The 21,104-nt window shown below is 40.5% G+C and overlaps 1 protein-coding gene across 2 annotated transcripts in view; it reads right to left on the bottom strand.

The window, feature by feature from the left end:
* Positions 1-21,104, bottom strand: part of fchsd2 (FCH and double SH3 domains 2) — a 67,988-nt gene that overhangs the window by 13,547 nt on the left and 33,337 nt on the right. Inside the window, exons 9-15 of one of the 2 annotated variants that reach the window (XM_084951523.1) lie at positions 16,850-16,972; positions 15,834-15,929; positions 14,606-14,680; positions 8,202-8,318; positions 7,939-8,043; positions 898-987; positions 616-678 (exon numbers count right to left, since the gene is read on the bottom strand). In XM_084951523.1, coding sequence (XP_084807649.1) covers positions 616-678; positions 898-987; positions 7,939-8,043; positions 8,202-8,318; positions 14,606-14,680; positions 15,834-15,929; positions 16,850-16,972 — 669 coding nt within the window. The remainder of the gene's footprint in view (positions 1-615; positions 679-897; positions 988-7,938; positions 8,044-8,201; positions 8,319-14,605; positions 14,681-15,833; positions 15,930-16,849; positions 16,973-21,104) is intronic. The other variant, XM_084951524.1, reaches the window with a different exon arrangement.

Here is a 21,104-nt window from a genome sequence, read left to right on the forward strand (position 1 = left end):
AAAAAAAAGGTTCAACAGTGAGTGTCTACAGCCATCTGTAAAACATGGTGAAGGCTCTGTCATGGTTTGCATTTCAGCAAGTGGTGAACATAGACAGATAGTGATCCACCATGTATACCACTTTGAAACTGTCTGATTGTCAGTGGCTTCATACTTCAGCGTGATAATGATCTCAAACACACTGCTAATATAGTGAGATACATACATGAAAAGAAAAACACACAATGCAACACATCAGTTGTGGACTGATCTCCCCAGAAACCAGACCTCTAGTTAGCACTAGACTTAATCAGCTCCTACATATGATTACATCCACTTTAAAAAGCCTAAGACTCCAACAGCCAAAGCACTAAACATCCAGTAGGTGGCACATTCATCTATGTCATATAGTTTGTTATTTACCCTGTAGGTGTAGGAATTGCATTTTCTAGCCAAGTGAGAACAGATATTGCAGGCTGGTAGTAACATTAGGACCCATGTTTTGTTTAAAAATACTTTTAAATATATACATTTTAAATATTTTGTCCAAATTTTGTCCAGTCGTAGACAAGTTTAATTGTTCTGGCTTGGCAAAAAATAGCTGCAACGCAGATGTAGTGAGGGGCTGTGTCTCACCGACAGTGAGGGGTCGTGGGAAGTGTAGCTGGCCCAACGTTCATTCTCCAGCTCCTCCATCACCTACAGCATGCACGGAGAGAGTCAGGGGTTTATAAACATATTGCAAACAGGCAGACACATACACACAAAATATACAAACAACAACAAAAAAAAGTGCTCAAAGATATGACTGCAAACACAACCATATGCATATCAAATAATCTTCACACAGGTCAGGGACATGCACATGAGCACACAGCATACCTGCATGCTTTCCCAACACTCACTGACAATACACACCTGGTTCATGGCGCTCTTTAGCCAGGTATCCACGGCAACCCCAACTTGGCGTAGAAGGTCCAGCCGAGCTTCAGCTTTCAACTTTATTGTCTTTGGAGAGCAAATAGGTTAGGATTGTTAAAGAAGCACATGTACCAAGGCTGCAAAGTCCAATATCAATCTTTAAAAGAAAAGATGATATAAAACACTATACAAATGACTGGTTATTAGCAAACATGCTAATAATGCTCCAACTACCTACATAAACGATGGGATTACTAAAATGCAAGGTCCTAAAGAGAAAGATGGAAATTAAAATGAAGCTGTATGTTAGAGGAAACATAAGGAGCTTTTTCTACTCATGTCACAGCTTTCATTTTGACATCTTGACAGTTCTGTTCAATCCGAACTGAATTTTCACCCCAAAATGTTTAAAAACTGGGTTACACAGTCTCCTAAGCAACAAATCATCAAACCTTGCTGCACTCTAATGAGACAAGATGATGATGCTATATCCACCAGTAGGGGAACCCCTGAGATTTACATTGAAGCTCTCTCGCATCAGCTCGCTCTCATCTCTAATCCTGTCTCCTTTTCCTTCTGTCTCTCATTGTTTTCATCAATTTCCTCTTTCATTACCTGCTTCTTTCCTTTCTCACCAGTGCTGACAGAGCAGACTGATAGCTGATAGCTCCATCCCACAGAGGCACGGAGTAAGACAGAAAGACACGCCGTCAAGACAGACTCCCACACTTTGATCAATAAAGGCCTGAGCCACTTCATGGGTCTCAGTTTTTCCCTTTCCTTAGCAGCACCTAACAAACACCAGCCTTGGCTGTTGCTACTGAACCATAAACATACCAGACTAAGACGGGGAAAAAGGTTACAAATAATGGCCATTACACTGCTAGCAACTGTTCCTTAAGGAAAGCTGCAGCACTAAATCATTAATGTAAGTCAATATGAAGCACAGCCAATGGTGTGAGTGCAAATCACTTGTGGATAGAGTGCACACAGTCAGTCAGGCAGACAGAGCATCTATAATCAATACAAGCAAAACTGAAAGAAATAGAAAAATAGATGGAGGATAGATAGATAGAAAACTCGCAGGGAAAACCAGGACATCAGTAGCTTAGCAGATCATCCAGATCACCATCCATCACAATAAAAAGCCCATAAAAATCCATAAAATGACAAATGTCACCTTGACCTTGAGCACAATTTGATCATGCTGATCATTGTGTGCAAGTTGCACTAAAGTCTGATCAATACCTGAGGAGAAGCAGCGATTTTTGTGAATTGTGGATGAACAGACAGACACCTCACCCTGACATGAGCTCATTAGTACTCTGGCCAGCAGAACTAAACATCAGGAGTCCAGCTGTAAATCAATTATTGATTTATGATTGAATTATTAAGGATTCTGGGTTCACGTCTTGTACAAAGACCTCTACGGAAGTCAAACTGTGTTATACAAAAGGTGCTACAAACAAGCATCTAAACACATAACAGCAGCTATGCTGATAAAAGCAATAATGTGGCATGTGAGCTCCTTGTGATAGACAAACAGCAAAGAAGAGTTATTTAAACTATAAAAGGCACAGGGGGACCACTGCAATCACTCCCTATATGTACTGTAAGTTTTCACAGTGCATTCTGTCATCATCTCAGCAAACCAACTGGTCTGGGTTGGTTTGCTGAGACTCGTGGCTGTGTCTATGCCCTATTTATTTAATTGTGCTCACATGTCAATACATGTGTACAATACATGTAGAAAAATATGAGTAGATCCACTCAGTCAACTTTCCAACTCTTGTTAGTTTTGCTTGCTTGTGGTGAAATACTTTTGAGAGCACAACCTACTCCTTGCTCTGATGCTGTGAGTCAACGAGGCCAGATTGTCTAGTGGAGCCAGTTTGAGAACAGCCTCCGACAGCTACGTATGGAAACAGCCCCTTGCCTCAGCTGTTCTCACTCCCACCCCCTCTGAGAGCTTCTTATAAATAGGAAAGCAGCAAAAATGCCCATAATCGTTTATTTTAAATAAAGGAATTTTAGATTTCGGTTTAAACTTATACTTCAAAGCATAAAAGAGCTGGTAGCTTTAAAATTTAGGATTTTCCATTAAGAGAAATTGGAGAAAATCTTAATCTGATTAGCTTCAGTCCGAATGATCTGCACACAGTATGTATCTCCTACAGCATATGCAATACAACTGCCATGTGCCTCTCTCTGACAAATTAATGAGATCAAAAGTGTTCCCTTCATCCCAGTGCTGTGTTTTCTCCTGATATCTGATCTTGGGAACATGTTGTTTTATTAATTAGCTTCAGCAGCGCATTACAGGCTAGCCTGGGGCATAATATATGATTTATAAAAGAATATATAACGCATTTAATTGTATATTTTGACCATCTTCACTTGTCTTTTATCATAGCAAGAATCCCTCATATCACTTAGTTATGCTGTTAAGTCTTGTTATGGTAATAACTGTCAAGCAGTTTCAGAGAAAGACACAAACAGGCTCATCTGTAGAGCACAGAATATATAACTCTTCCCTTTCTGTCAGTATTTACTGATTCCACTTAAGAAAAATTGGATATCTGTGGAGACTGAAGGGTGCAGACTATAACTAAACACTGAAAAATAAACACAGCGCTATAAAAAAATGTGAGGCGTTTCATTTCGTATAGTTTTTTTGTGACCATCATAGAAACAAACAAACAAAAAAACTCGGCCTTGCTTTTTCCAATCATGTCCACACAGCTAAAATGCATAATCCTGTCAATATAAACCTCCCAGCCTCCCTTGGCTTTTTAACATATTTAATTAAAGATTTGGCTAAAACCGTGGGCCAACAAATTTACATATATGGTTTTTGCTTCATGTTTATGATAAAAAAACAGGAAACTTGCTGACATTTTCAGCCTTTACATTAAAATTAGAAGCAGCTATAATGTTTTATCTCAAATTCACAACTTCTATTTTCGACACAGTTTCACCTGCAGTTTTATATTCAATAAGCATTTCAACAGTTGTTGTTTTAACTCTAAACACTGGCTTTAAACCACAGCTTTAACTACAGTAAATAATAACAGTCTTGATTACTGACTGATTGTAATCTCGCATGCTTAAGCAGGCATACCAGATAGTCTGCTTGTTATGATATGACGTAGAGACTGCTTAGCCAGAAAAACACAAATTCCTCAGAAATGCAGCACTTAAATATTTAAGGGAGCAACTGATCATCACAAAAAAACTTAAGTTACTAAGCTAATGACATTTAGACTTGCAAGACACTGCCCAGGATGCCCCTGGATAGATTTCACTTAGTGGAACGCCTCATGTGGCCATAACCCTGGTACACTGACAACTAACATCTGAAGGGATAGGCGCACCTGTTACTTCGTACACCCGTTTTACTGTGTCAACAACTCAGTGGGAAAATCCCTGCTTGGACAGAGCTTTTCCCGTGTTCTTCCTATTATAACAAATAAAGAACTGCTCTGAGTGTCTAAAGTTCTGTGTTTCCCTAATCTATAGACACAAAAAATCCACTGCATCCTCCACTCTGATCTAAGGGGGGAGGGTCGCATGCCTGAAGTTCTATGGCTTCATTAGTATGGCTGGATGTCAAGATCTTGGGTAGAACAGCCACATTTGGCCACAGCATTACTTCAGAGCCATCAAGTTTCCAGTTTAAAGTACAGGCTTGAAAGAGAGTACATGGAGCTCGCTAACTGTTGCAGCTGCTAAAAGAAAAACACTTTTTAATAACTTCTCCATCATGGATATTCCTGCGTAACAGGTGACCTGCCCAGGTCCTGCAAGACCAATGCCAGGTCCCATGCTGCAAGCCATTTCCCTCTAGGGGGCAGCAGACTCCTGGCACCATGCGGAAACTGTATTACCCAAAAATGCGTGCTAAGGGACCAACTCTTGATATGGTCATGGTTTACCCATACTGCTACCAGATAAACCCTCAGATGGCCAGGCTTCAAAGGCTGCTGTAAGCATCTCTAGCAGCTTCAGCCATGTTTGAACAGCCACTCTTACCCTGAGCTGAAAGGACTCGAGCAGAGCCTGAATTCCAGTCCCTCTCGAGTTGACCGTCCCATCATGGATGCAGAATCTAGAGACAACTTGATGAAGTTGGTCTGCTGTGTTGGACGTAGGGAGCTTTTGTCTCAAATGACCGACATCCCCCCAAGGCCTCGAGGTGGTTAACTGGATTGTTACCTGTTCACCCTTGTTGAACGATGAGGCACAAATAAGCCAAAGATCAAGGTAAGGTATTATCATTATACCTGACAGACTTAATAACCTCAGGGCTGAACTCATGCGGCTTGTAAGGTGAGGGAGAGGTCTAAGGGGGTAAACTGATACACCAGTCCCCGAAAGGCAAAACACAGAAATCACAGACAAATGACATCTGTATACCTGGTTGCACTACTGGCTGCTGAAAAGGGTGTGGCCCTGAAGCGAAACAGCAGCCTGTAACCCTGAGAAGTTGTTTTCAAAACCCAAGTATCCTGTGAATTAACTGCTCAGTAGTCCAGCTGCTGTTGCAAAAGTCTGCCTAGTGTTTGTTGTGTTGGCTGTCGAGGGGGGATAAGGGGTTGTCTTAGTGTTGCCTCTCTAGCACACCTGTTGTCACTCACCTGCACCAGTTTATGCTTCCTATCCTGACACAATGATATGAAGTCTGAAGTCTAACCAACTTCCTGTTATACTGTGATGACCAAGTGTTCCCTTAATATTTTTGGGTAGTGTTACATCCCCCAGGAGGATGTCTCTTCTCCCTACTAACCCTTTGTTTTGTCTAGGCTCCACCTCCTCTGTCCTGATTGGATGCTGCGCAGAGTCCGGCTAATTGGTAATCAGCAGAGCACTACTTAAGGCCTGTGGAGCTATGCTTCTGTGCTCTCTGGCCATTTTGGTTGCCATACCTGTGCAGGCTTGCATGCCTTTGTAACTTGTATGAGCATTGTTGTTTTCATTTTCAGACTGCTTGTAGGGGAGAGCTGCCTTTTGCTTTGACACCCTGTTTTCTCCTGTTTATGTGTTGTTAGGTAGGTTATGGTTATAGGTTGTATATTTTGTTTCTTTGGAGTTAGGTAAGTTTCTTTTATTTCTACATCAGGGATGTTTTGTTTGTTATGTTGGCCTTGGCTCTCCCTGACGTTATACCTCAGTCTGAACCCAAATCTCATCACCAGCATTAAATAAACCTTCTACACTTACCATCTTGGCTCCTCCTTCTCTATCCACCTTTATGTTCGTCCCTTCAACCCCCTAGACTAGCCAGGGGACGTAACAGTAGTGTAACTAATGTATAGGCCTGGCATGGCTTTGTGATTGATAATGCTACTGGAAGAGGCTTGATGGAAGGAAGATGGAGCTAATTCACAGATAATACAGATAATGCTCCCATCAATAATACAAAAAATACAGCTAATGTTCCCATCAAACCTACATAATGTCTTTTGTCCTGCTTTCACTCCCTTTATAAATCTGTGATAAGAGGTCTGTGATAAAGCCATTAGTATCAAAGAGCTCATAAAATATTCACCATCTTAGTCAAGGTAATGCTGGTCTAGAAGAGAAATTAAAGGGAAGCACGAGAGAAAGACAGAGGATGAAGCACAGAAAAAAAGGTGACGTGGACACATGTTTGCACTTTGCTATGAAAAGATTCTCTAATTATTTTGAGGGAAGTGAGATCACAAGCTACTGATAGTTGCTAAATTATTCGAATGCATGACGACAAAGCAAATGTTTCTTAACTTGACAGCAGAGGGTGCCAAATATGCAAAAGCCTGATAACAAAGGTAGTGTGGAGCCAAAGAGGAAGTTAGATAGAGAATGAGCCAAATGCAATGAAGCTGAAAAGCAGAATGAATAGAAATATAGACTTCTGGGAGCGAGCAGAGAGGATTACGCTGAGAAGGATAGCGCACGGTGCAGTGATCTCATTCAGTGTTGACAGGTTCAATCTGTGGGAATCGATGCGCAATCAATAAGTATCTGGCTAGGGTGTGTAGAGGGAAAAGAGTGGGAGGATGGAAACAGAAAGAGGTACATGTGGATTGAAAGCCTGAGGAGAAAGTGGTCAAAGAAACAATAAAAATATGTGATCATCTGACCTTGTATCAACATTTTCATTATAATATAATAAAATAATCTAAAACATTACAGCTGTTTTTAACCTACAATGCGTCATACCTGCATGCAGTAACAGTGGGATATTAAGAGAAATGTAACTGTAAGCTATGACACACATCAAGGAGTTAATTAGTTTTTTCAGATTTGTGTAGGTGAATAACATAAATGATCTGTCACATCTTATGCTGGCAAAAGTGTGACGATAACTCGTGGGCCATGCTTGTTAAAATATACCCTGCTACATCAAAGAGGCTGTGCAGAGTGAGAGCATACGGCCAATTACACTCATTACATTAGCCATTCATTAGAGACCTATTAAAACAATGAAAAATAAGCTTCCTGTACACAACAGTAATAACACAGAAAATAACACCTGCTTATTTTTGATATCAATATCGCATCACAGATTTTTTCCTTCTCTTTTTTCTATAAAAATAAAAATAAAACTCATGTTGCTATCCAAGGAAGACTCTCTTGGAAACGTTTTTTTCCTGTTCGTTCCTTTATGTGTCAGCATTAGTGCACATACTGCAAAACGTTCTGTGACAGGCCGCTCCATAATAAGTACTCAAATAAATTCACGCTGTATTTCCAAAGTTTGTGTTCTGAACATTTGTTGGAAAAGGATCATCTATTCATCTGTTCTCTGTATCCTTGTAGCTCCATGCGGCGCCCAGGTTTTGACAGGATAGAACAACTGACACGCTGCATTCACCCACATTTTGGTGTTTTCACTTCACCTGACCTTGCGTGCCTTTAGACTACGAGATGAAAATAAAGCACTGGGAAAGAGAGCTACATGAAGCTGGGAACAAAGTGCAAACACCATACGCACAGGGTTATATTTAAACACAGACCCTGAGACAGCAGTAAACGTTGACGATCTGAGTCACACACCTCGGCTTTGCGCATGTTTTCTTTGGTGTCTTCGATCTTCATCTCCAGATCTAATCTTCCCTGCTCTGTGGGAGGCAAGCCGTGGCTCTCACACTCCTCCAGAGACTGACAACAACACACACAAACACAGAGCGTGATTAGAACAGGAATGTGTGTGCACTTTAAAATTAACCTGATTAAGATTCACATGTTGCATTTCTAAAACGTGCAACAAATGTTTGTGAGTGTGTCTGTATGTGTGTGTGTGTGTGTGTCCGTCTTACTCGCTTGTAGTGAATGATATTCTTGTGCTCTCTGGCCACCCTGGTTGCCCATTTTCTGGCCTCCTTGTTCAGACTGTGCTCCTCTGTCGTCCCCGACTCCGACTCCAGCTGACGACTCTAATATCCCACACACAGCCGCACAGAGACACGCCACAGCAGCAGGCAAACACACAAAAATACAGTGTCAAAAACAACAGCTCAAGGTGTGCAATACGCAGAGGCTGTTAATTAAGCTAAAGAAAGCAACATTGTTTCCATAGCAAGTAATTAATACAGTGTGTGTTGCAATGCTCTGTTGTTACCTTATGAAACAAAAAGTTGCTATTAAAACCACATGTGAAACACCATGTGTGTGTTTTTTCTGTGTACTACAAAGTGAGAGAAGAGGAGGTGCGTGGTGACAGCACTTTTTGCATGTGACTTTATTTTGTTGCTTTTTAAAAAAAAAAAATACTACAGAAAACACGCGGCGTCAGTCAAGGAATCTGCATGGCCTTCCAATTAAACATATGACATCAATTATAACCATGCAGCCAAAGTGAATCCTGAGCTCATGCACTTAACAAAGAGCTTTTCTTATTTCACATGAAAGATTTCTATTTTTTTTCTCTCTTTCTGTTCTTTGTCACTGCTTTGAAGTGGGCGGGGATTCGCTGGGAAAAGGTCATGTTGCATACTTCTGCCCATCATGCGTCATTTAGCAGTAAGTGAATGAAAATCTGGTGACAGCTGGGAGGTTCTTTGGCCACTCAATCACACCCACAATATCCAGATTAACTATGTTGGATGAAATATTTCTTAATATTTTAATAAAGAAAAAAAACATCATTTAATTTGATTCAGGCTTCTCTAAACAACTGATGCTGATTTCGTAGAAACATATTTACATTTTTAAAGCCAGATTTTTCAGTTTAATCATAATTATTTGCTATTGTTGTCCAAAAAACATGACTCAGTAATCAAATTATACAGCTGTCTGCCATGGTCCAAAGAAACCCTGAAAAAAAGACTGTTTTTGGTTACTTGTTTACAAATATGACTCAGATTTGATCTTTTCATTTCTATCTATTATAAAAATGCATCATAGCAGGGGCTGAAAAACAAAAAGGATACTTTCTAGTAATTTAACAATGACCCACTCCAGCTTCCCTTGTGATAACTCAGATCGAAATCAATGCAAAATATCTTGCAAAGACTTCCATGTATAGACATTCGTCGTCAGTGCTGTGTTTGCACAGACCTGAGAGGTTTGAGTTCCCATAATCTGATAATAAAAGTCTGTTAGCCTCAGCTAAAGTACACAATATTATAATTATACCTTTTCATGCACATCATCTCTATTAATTATGTGCTGATTCTGTAACAACAGGGCATAAATCTGGCTAAGTATAGGTGTGAAACCAAGTGTATTTCATGGGAGATTTACAGCTTAATTACATTCAGGCACAGGAGAATTGCAGCAAGTTAAGGGAGAGGGCAGGAAACTCGATTAGAACAGTGGCTCGAATATGACATGTCACGAACCTGCATCTCAATACTTTCCTTAAATTAGAATTTCAGATAGTCTGCCAGCATCTACAGTTATGTGAACTAGAAAGGACACCCTTTAAGGTTTTATGTATCAGGACATAGTAAAAAAATCATCTGATCCTTACCAGGTCTTAAATAGTACCTCAGATGAAACACAAAACATCTCGAAAGACAAACAAAAGCTAAACCGAAAACGTAGAAACAGTGTGGAAAACCTAAGTACACCCCTACTGCTTCCACAGGAGTTACGAAGGTAAGTAACAGCCAGGAGTTCCTAATTAAATGCAAATTATTAGCAAATGTAAGCACATCTATAAGAGCAGAAGTTTTGTCACTCTGTCGGTGTGCGTAACACGATACCAAGGAGGAAAACATCAGCAATGATCCTCAAGAAGCAATTCTTGCTCCCCATCTCTTTGAGAACGTGTATATGGTCACTTTCTAACAATTTCAATTCCATTATTCTACAGAGAAAAGGATTATTCACAACTGGAAAAGATTCAAGATAGTTCAATCAGCTAGAATGTCCTAGCAAATTCACACCGAGGTCGGACCGTGCAATGCTCAAAGTAACTGCAAAAAAAACCCTAAGAGCTACATCTCAGATACTACAGGCCTCAGTTAGCATGTTAAATGTTAAAGTTCATGACAGTACAATAATAAAACTGAACAAATATAACTTTGGAAGGGTTGCCAGGAAAAAGTCTCTTCTCTCTAAAAACAACATGTTAGCACAGCTTGGGTTTGTAAAGCTGCATCTGAACAACCCACAAGACTTCTGGGACAAAGACCAAAGTGGTGATGTTTGGCCATAATGCACACCAAGCATGAAACCAAACACAGCATAACAGCACAAACCTCATACCCACTGTCCACCACGGTGGTGAAGGAGTGAAGATTTGGGCTTGTGTTGTAGCCACAGGACCTGGGCACCTTGCAGGCACTTAGTCGATAATGAATTCCTCTGTATACCAAAGTGCTCTAGAGTCAAATCTGAGCCCATCTGTATAGTAGCTTACTACATTTGGCTGAAATGGGGCCATACAACAGGACAATGATGAAAGAGATATGTGCAAATACCTGCAAACCTCAAAGTTCCTCCACAGTGACAGGAGAGACTGATAAATGTCATGCAGAAAATGACTACTTCAAGTTATTGCTGAAAAAGGTGGATCTACAAGCTGATGAATGAGGGCGAGTACTCATCTGAGGTATTGTATTTAAATAATTTTAGAACCTGGTAAGGATCAGATTTTTTATTATGATGTCATAATACATAAAATCTTTGAAATAAAAAAAAGATCCACTCCCTTTCACATGACTGTTCATACTGCAAATAAATTCTAGTGCTCATGTGAGTCGTGTGACTTTCTGCATCACTTTTGTATCTTCCTGTTGCACACTGATTATCTCGTTACACCCAAATAGATCAATCAACCTGCACTCTAAATGTCTTTATGGACAAAGGTGAAATATTATTTTATTAAATTATTTAATAAATTGGAAAATAACAACATTAGCAATGACTGTAGGTGCCATAATAGGCACAACTATAAACAACTGACCTGACATATAAGGGAAAATGGTGTCATCATCAAAATCTAAACCTTTTTCAGACTTAAAGAGGCAGACACATCATTTAGATACAGTCTTCTTGCAGGTTATTCACTCATTCTGAACACATTTCTTGTCTTAGACACATATTATTATAAGAAAAAAATGTCAGAAAAGGTCTAGGACTTGTTATGATTTAATGCATTTGCATTAACAAGGCTCTCGCTCTTGTTCTACAGTTTTTAGAAACATATCTCTGTCTTAACTAATAAAATTCATCATGCTGAACAGCACATGTATCACAAATTAGCCAAGGCAGCAGTATTTCTATGTGAAGTGTTTTAATGTAGTTTTAAAGCAGTGGGTGCCTAGGACTCCAGTGTTTCTACACAACTTGCATTAGAGCAGCAGCGGTGCATTCAGACTGCAGCAAATACCTGCCTATGATTATGCTTTTTTATGCGTGTTAAAAGTGAAAGAATAAAATGAGTTCTCCTAAAATAGCACAGAGAAAATGTATGTGTACAACTACAGAGTTGCTTGTAAACCACAATATGATGTCTACATTCGCAACATGTAAATTTAATGCAGTGTTAGCTTTAGTATTATTTCATATTTTATGTTTTATGGGCTTATCTTACACATGCAGACACAAAGAATTCAATAATCATCATGTAAGATATACGTAGCATGATTTTGAATGGAAATCAGGACACACAAACAACAAAAAGAAAAACAAAGCAATTACGGAGGTGCTCATTCAGTTTCCAGTGATTACATCTTGAACCCATAACAAATTTGTAAAGGAAAATTACACTAAACTATGACACATCAGCTTTCAGGATGTTGATGACAGTATGGTGATATTTTAAAAGATGACATAAGGTTACGGCATCAGATGAGTCATGACAATGGTCATGAGAAGCCAAAGCCACCAAAGGTATTCAGCTATCGTGCAAGTGTGCCTTCATTGCTTGATTATGATGAAGCAACTAGAAAATGCAGGAAACATAAAGAACTTCCTTAAATAGACCAGTAATGGCTGAACCGCCTCAGTGTAGTCAGCTGTCGTTGCGAGGTTTATGTCAGGTGTAACAATCAGGTGAACTGTGGCCTTTTTAGATATTAAATAAGAAAAATTCATCAGCTGCTGCTCTATTCTCTGGTTTGATTATTCTATTGGTGCACAAAAGCAAAGTCGCATTGAGCAGATAAAATCTTAACATGTAATTCAGAAACTCCCACATATTTGTCATGTTTATTTTTAGTTCTCACGCCAACTATGTGGATGATGTCATAATCCTATCTGCAGCCACTTGTGTGGTTATCCCAGAGTGTCTCACGGTCTTGTTACGGTGACAGATGGACATAAAAAGTCGGGCAATGAAAGTTCTTTAACCTCTGCTGTATTTCAGTAAAAGGAGAAACTCTAACCTAAAAAAAACCCAAACCATACACTATCGTTTTATTGTCTGTGGCTAAAGTGCTGACTGCCATAGGCCAAAATCAACAACCTCCTCCCTAAGCCACAAAGCTGAGAGCCATATAAAAACAGATCATTTATAAAGCACAATGATGTGTTAATGACTATTAACAAGACATGATTCTTTTCCAGTAATAACAAAAGATCTCTGGGTTTTATCACTACATAGTGTGCTGTCAGATTTGAGCCCATCCTCAGCTGCTTTTCTCAGTTATTCCCAACACACAATAATACTTTGCTCACCCTCACCGCCATGCTGTATGAAGTCTTGGTGCTCCAACTGGTTAGAGCACAATTTCTGTTTAAAAGAGGGATAGGCCCACACTGCTCTCCAAGATACTTGGAATATAAAGGTTATTCTAGCTGACTAACTGTCTGCCTGTCAATCAGAGTTAGATCACAGAAGAAGTCCCTGCCAAACAGAGCATGTCATACTTGGGCGTCTAGTTCAGAAAAGTTTAATTTAATGTGTGTTAACATTGATTTGTCATGTCACTGAGTCGAAAAAGTGTCAACTCACTGACACTACAGTTGTTTTTAAAGAAAATTATAATGTAAAGTATCATCAAAAGCATCATAATCACAGGCAAGGAGATCCATAGTGACAACATTCGTAAATAGTGTGCATAACTATGAAAAATCAAGTATTTTTCTGTCTTTTTTTTCTCACTATAACAGGTCATTCTGAGAATGTGCTAGAAATCTAGGAAATATAACTTAAATTGAAAGATTGCTACCAGTGAGGGTTAAAAAGGTTTCTCTGTTGGGTGCCTATGAACACACACTCACCAGCCACTTTATTAGGTACACCTATTTAACTGTTTATTAGCATAAATATCTAATTGACCAATCACATGGCAACAGCTAAGTCATGTAGCCATGAAGACATAGTCAAAATGACCGGCTGAAGCTGATTTGACCATAGCGTGGTTGTTGGTCCCTGACTGGCTCGTCTGAGTGTTTCAGAAACTGCTGATCTGCTGGGATTTTCCCACACCACCATCTCTAAGGTTTACAGAGAATTGTCCAAAAAAGAGAAAATATCCAGTGAGCTGCGGTTCTCTGGGAGAAAATGCCTTTTGATGCCAGAGGTCAGGGGAGAATGGCTAGACTGCTTTAACTCACGTATGAACCTCAAAGCAGATGGGCTGCACCAGCAGAAGGCCATAACAGGTGCCACTCCTGCTCGTTATAAACAGAAAACTGAGGCTCAGACTCACCAAAATTGGACAATAGAAGTCTGGAAAAACTTGGTATGGTCGCGATTTCTGCTGCAACAGTCAGATTGCAGAATTTGGTGTAAACAACATGACAGCATGGATCCATTCTGTCTTATAGAACTGTTAGTGTGGGCAATATTTTCTTGGCACACTCAGTACCAGCTGATCATTGTTTGAATTCCTCCGTCTAACTGTGTATTGTTGCTTCCAGTAGGATAACACACCATGTCACAAAGCTCAAATAATATCAAACTTGTTTCTTGAACAGAACTGGTGAGTTCTCTGTACTCAAATGGACTCCACAGTCACCAGATCGCAATCCAATAGAGCGCTTGATGTGGTGAAACAGGAGATTGATTATCCAGTACTAGCAAGGTATAACTAATAAAGTAGCCTGTGAGTGTATGAGGTTTAAGAGTTTTCCAGTACCATGCTGAAACATCAAGCACAGCCTGAGGTGTTAAGTTAAACTGCATTATTACGCTTTGTTTGGCTCATGGCCGACTGAAAGCTTCTTACAGTAAATGATGCAGTCAGTATAAACAGAATGTATGAATGAAGCAGATAAGCCATGGTCTGAGAAGTATGGTAGGAATGCTGACAACAGTTAAGACTACCTGTGCCAGGGTCATTCTCATGGCACTGACGGGCGATGGCTCAATGTCCACCAACTGCTGCACCGAGCTCAGAGTCTGGCACACACACACACACACACACACACACACACACACACACACACACACACACACACACACACACACACACATAGACATCCAGGCATCCGCAGACCACACATCCAAAGAGCAGCAGTGCAAGCACACAGACAGACAAACACAAGGAGCGATTAGTGGAAAAAAGTTTAGGGAAAAACTGTTAGCAAAGCTTGAACAGGAACAGGAAGACACAAAGAAGGAAGAGAACATTGTTACAGAGAAAACTGTTAGAACACTTGAAACAAGGCAAAAGATCAGAGGCAAGGAGAAACTGGCAGAACCCAGAGAGAGAAAGAGAAATGTAGAGAAAGGAGAGTGCACAATATGACTCAGACACAGGAGAGAAGGATACTACTCTAAAAAGGTATTAGAAACAGTGTCCAGTGAGAGCAATTTCTTTTTTTAGCCAGAAAGACTTAACAAGTCCCCGGAGAGGAGAGGAGACAGCATGATTCCCACTGCTCCATTCTGATCACACAGACCGTGATCACTTGACAACAATTTAAAATATTTGTAGCATTCAGCAACCAATTGAATTTAAATGATTAAATTAGCTTGTGTAAATGACAAAAAAAATCCCAGGCTAGAAAGATATGCTCCCAACGGACACGCAACATCTGAACACAGAGCCGATTCATGCATCTTTCACGTTGTCAGCAGACATTAGTTAACTGGGCAACTCCATCTGAAACTGTTAACATAAAGAAATCCCCAAAGTCTGGGAACAAAAGGCCCAAAGATATCTCAAGAGAAAAAAGGCCGATCACAGCTTTGGCTCACGGATTTTTAACTTGGCAGGTCTCTCAGCCCCAGATGTTTTAATGTGACTCTCTAAATCAGAACTGCGGTAAATGAATTGTTTCATCACTCAACTTAAGGATTTAAGCAACATTTTATACACATAAGATATTAGAGAGGACAGAAAACACAGGATGAAAGGAAAGCCCACCTGGCTGGCTGCTGTCTGTGTGTGGGAGTTTGTGAGTATGTGTGTATGTATGTGTGTGTGTGAGTCAGCAAGTGAAGTGGAGTGACAGTCCTGCTGTGAACAGGTTTATGTACAAACAATCTAAGTACTAGTGATACATGAGTATTAATCCAGGAGATCTGTGTGTAGCTGTGTGAGTCTCACTGTGTCACATTCACTGGGCTGGAACTGGAAGTCGTGCGCTTTGTGAAACACCGGATTCTCTTGCATGAACAACTGCTGGTTGTACTCCTGCATTATCTGAAAGAAAGAGAGAAGGAGATCTTTAATCCAGTACATTTTGCATGCAAGTTTGGTGCTGTGTAAACCCGACAATACAAGAGTCTGTTGAACTTCATGTGTGACGAGGCTTCTGCTCCCTTCGAGGATGCAAACGACAATTTTTTTTCCCACTACCACATCTGAAGCCCACAGTGGGTGAGTGTTTCATATTCATGCATACATTTGTGGGTTCATATTTTGACTTTAGAGGGATTAATTTTTCAGTCCAAGAGGAATATGGTTCAGAAGTTAAGTCGAGTTTCTGAAGACATAACATTCAAACCAAAGCTAGTGTGAGTGTAGCTTAGGATGAGGCCCGAAACCAGTGAGAAACTGTCCCACACAGGAAGCAGCTAGAAGCGATGTGGTGAGCAAACAATCCTGAAATACAGTGACATTCAGTAAAATGGCAACATGCAAAATAACCCCTGATAATGCGTTCGGGTCCTGAAGTTAACATTTCTCAATTTGCCTGTGACTACATGCTGCGTTAATCAAAAACAGTCACTGTGTTGTGTCTTTCTTGCACAGTTAAAGTAGAATAGAAACCTCATCATGCCACACAAAAGGTACACACAGCTGCTCCCTTATTCACACAGGATCACAACAGAAGGTAGCTCTATCTTTGATTTGACAGATTTTTACACCAGATTTCCTTCCTGACACAACCCCCAAAATGATTCGTGCCTACTTCTGCAACAGAACTGAAGATCTGCTTGAGAGGTGGCTGTGCAAACCACTAAACCACAGACAGACACAAAGAAATTAAAGAAATTAAAAAAAAAAAATTATGCACACAGAAAGAAAAAGACTGCTGAATGTCAAAACACTTTCAGTGGGTTCCATAGAAATGTCTTACCACAGATTCAAAAAGCATATTTTTGTATTGTGTGACTCACCCTGGTGGATTTGTCCAAAAGGAACTGATACGTGTTGTGTGTAGCCTGGGAGGCCTCAAGCTCAGTGCGACAAAGTGCCACCAGGTAGTCTTTGACGTGCTCATAGATTCTGCCGTCCAAGGCCTAGAAGACAGACAGAGAAAGAGAGGAACCAGGGGTTACACTGAAGCATGGATGAATTCAATGTAATTCCACAATCCTTAATAATAAAGCAGAGAGGACAAGGGAATCAGGAGGAGACACTAAGAAATAGACAAAAAGAACAGAATGTGAATAAGCGTTGCTAGTTTGTCGTAAACCCAAATTAAATCTTGTGTTTAGATAGCCATAAATGTACTGTGATTTTGTTACATAATCTACTAATGCACGTCTATGTTTAAAAAATCATATTTGAGGTCCATAGTCCAGTGATTACACTATAACTGATTGACAGCTCCCTTGCTTTTGTGTTATTTTTGTTGCATTTGTTGGGTGGGACAATTTCCTCTGTTAATGATTTTTTCTGTTGCATAAGCTACTGTGTAGCAGGACTAAATCAACTGAAACTTCTTGTGTGGAAGGTAATTTCAAGCTTTATTTTATGTTAAATTTCACTAGAACACACCCCAAAACATGCAAAATACATACAGGAAATACAGTCAAATTGAACAGAAATAGAGTTCAGCATAGCAAAGCCCACTTCTGTTACAAACAAACACGCCTCACTCACATCGCCGCCTCCCATGACGTGCTGTATATTATAACTTTAAATGCATGTTTCCATGGGCCATTAAAAAGGATTTTATGAAAAACACTAAACTAAAAAAGGAAGAGGTGAAAAAGTGAAGAGAAAGATGGTGTGAAAAATATAAAGAGGTGAGAGGGAGGGAACGAAGTCACAGGAAGGCCCAAAACCACGCAGATGTTTTTATTTAACAACCGTTAACATTAGCGTTTCTGATGCACGGATATAAAGACATTTTAATGAAGTATGCAGTCCAAGTGAACAGCCTTTCTATGGGCAGCCGGGATACTGCTGCCAAGCTGTAGGCAACGCTGCCAAACAGACAGAGAGCGGGGCTAACGGAGGGGAGGAGGAGAGGAAGAAGAGGGGAAGGGAGAGCATTTTGAAAAGGTATAAAAGGTATTAGTGGGTGAGAGCAAAAAAGAGAGACTTACTGAAAAAAACGTGTTTATGGGACACAAGTGTGTGTGTGTGTGTGTGTGTGTGTGTGTGTGTGTGTGTGTGTGTGTGTGTGTGTGTGAGTATGTGAGTGTGTTCTTTGGATGGTGTTCTCACAGCTGCAGAGGAAGGTGAAGGGGTTCAGATTCCAATTCAACAAAACACAGAGAAGGCAGACACACACACACACACACTCAGACATCAGTGATCAAATGCTCAGAGACACACACATACACGCACTCCTCTGGCCAAAGTCTCAGAAACGTGCACACACTATTCTAACCAGCGGATCATTTAGGCCAAGTCTGCAGCCTCCAGCTAACACCTACGTCTGTCTCCTTCTTATACAGACAAACACATAAAAAAAAACAACATAAAACCCACAACCCACAGCATTCACACACAACACAGTCTCAAAAACAATGGGATATTGACAAGGACATTATGTCATTAAGGGTGGGTTGCTGGCTGACTTCTCTCTAAATGTTCCCTCATCATTCTGGTCATTTCCTCCTCCCCCTTTCTTCTCTTCCTCCCCTCCTTTTTTCATCCATTTACGGTAGTGTTGAAATGAAGTGAGTCAGCTTCCAGAAAAAGCCCCGTCCGTCCCTATACCATGGCCAGTGGATGTGTGTTTATGTGTGTGTGTCTGTGTTTGGGTTGAATGACTGCATCAGTTGGAACAATAAGGGCAGCACAGGGGAGCAGACGGGGCAGCAGAGGTGCAAGTGTGAGGGTGTGTGGTTGTGTGTGTCAATGTCTAGCCGGCAACTTTAAAGACCGACATTAATAACAGCGTATACTGCTGACAGCAGAGGGAGACGTTGAGCAGTTGGTTCTTCCTCTGCCCTTTCACTACAGCTGTCGCATTGACAAGGACGGCTCACCTATAAGATTTAAGTTATTACCGCAGCCTCACTACAACTCTCAGTACAGTCAGTATTTATGAAGGGAAGATTTGATCTAAACAAGGCTATCAATTACAAGTCTCCTCACCTATCATCCCCAGAGAAGCTATTCTATTATCCTTCAGTCATCTATTTCACACTTAATCATCTTCTTTTCTCAGATGACCTAGGAAGGAAGAAAGCCGATTCTTACCACTATAACTCATTTAATCTCAAACATTTCATGGGATAACTACAATATCTGTTGAACACGGAGATGAAAAGGCCCCAAAAGCATACAGGAATGCATTCATGGAAAAGATTTCACGCCTTCCTTGAACTGCAGAGAGAACTCATACATTCACGAGTGCTGATATTTTCAGGTAAACACCACAAATGAATCAGCACAGGAAGGAGAGGGAGGACAGACAGCTTGCTTCCTTCTAGCAATGTCCCTCATTCTCTGTGTGTGTTTTCATGCGCATATTTGTGTATGTGCATATTTCCCTGCAGTCCTGTCCTTCTGTCACAAGAAGCTAAGGATCTATTATTCAGAATGGCCTCGTAGTATAGATGCTCATGCCTGCCTAAGGCAGAGCATGCGAGAGTGAGGAGAGAAGACAGAAAAGAAGATGGGAGAAGAAATAAACAAGGACTCAAAAGCCAAGAAACAGAAGAAAAAAAATAAACTTAAATTTTATTTAATACTATTGAAATCCTGAGTACATACCATTTAACTGATGGTCAGACAAATGAGAAAAACAAGAGCAATAAAGCTGCAGATGTAAAACAGACCAACATGTGTGTCTATAACAGAACTACCATAATCAGTCACGCCTAGGGATGGGTACCGGTATGGCACCGGTTCTGACATAAACGGTAGTAACCAGACCGAAAAGCAGCGCACATTTCGGTGCTTTATTTTGGTGCTTTTTTTTCCTGAGCTGTGATACACTTTAGATTCTAGCCAATCATTTTACGTTTCCGAGGATAGCAGGCGGGTCCAGGTACGTACGTTCTTTTAGAGCAGAGCTACAAATTAAAAATGCCCAAGGCGAAGTGGTCAGAAGTCTGGCTGTATTTCACAGCAAAATATGCAAACTCAGCAGCCTGCAACAAGTGCTTTAAGCTGATACTGTGATACTGTGCAAAGGAGGTAACAGCTCAAATCCGATGAAACACCTGGCGACGTATAGCGTTTTTTTTAAAAAGCCGAGAAATGCGCCGTATTTGATAGCTTGCTGCGAGACCTCACACCGAGAACATCTACTGCGGGTGGGTTGCCAGTTATCGGACCCGGAGCAACATCCCCCAAAAACCCGAAGAATAGAGTCCTGGCCCCTAGCCCTGCCAGTGTAGCAGAAATGATGACGGATGATGATGGCAGCAGCAGCCGTTCTTCTCTGTGTGAGTAGCGTAATGTTGTTCATGTGTAATTTACGTTGAGTTGGCTAACCACGTTATTACATTAATGCATGTAAGGTGAACTAGCAAACATCATCATAGTTACATGCGGCTGTCTTCTTGTTTGATGGCAGATACTCCCTTCAACCTGGCCAAAAAGGCTAAAATGACCAAAGAAAAAGTGGAAAACAGTTAAACATGAGAGGTTTTTTGACAAAGTTTGTGTTTTTTCCATTGTTTAAGCACTGCTTCCAGCCAAGAGTGATACCATATATGCCCCATAGCTGCAGAAAAGGCTAACATTGTTATCTTTTTACAAAAAAACAGCTGAACATGAGAGGTTTTTGGACAAAGTTGGTGTTCTCCATTCTTTAGGCACCGGTTTGAGCACCGTTTAAGCACCGGCACCGTTTCAAAAGTACCGGTTTGGCACCGGTATCGGATAAAACCTAAACGATACCCATCCCTAGTCACGCCTGAGGATTTTTCATGCTGAAGAATTAAGCAATTGTCAATCAGACGTTTTCCAGAAAGTACTGTACAGTGGGTTAAAATCTCATTATGCTTTTCTATGTTCATAATTCCACAAATTTTAACAAGACACCCAACAACACTGGCTGAAATGCAGCTTCAAACCATGACAGTTTTACCGATGGCTGTAGACACTCACTGTCGTGCATTTTCCACTCTGGACTACTGATTCTCAGTCCAGTTGTTGTGAAATTTGGCACATCTCAGCTTTTTCTCCCTTCCTTAACAATGTTTGTTGACAGCCACCCTTTCTACTGAGACACTTCTTTTG

The sequence above is a fragment of the Perissodus microlepis genome, chromosome 14 (assembly GCF_051167445.1).
Source record: "Perissodus microlepis isolate ML-2025 ecotype Zambia chromosome 14, ASM5116744v1, whole genome shotgun sequence".
NCBI lineage: Eukaryota > Metazoa > Chordata > Actinopteri > Cichliformes > Cichlidae > Perissodus > Perissodus microlepis.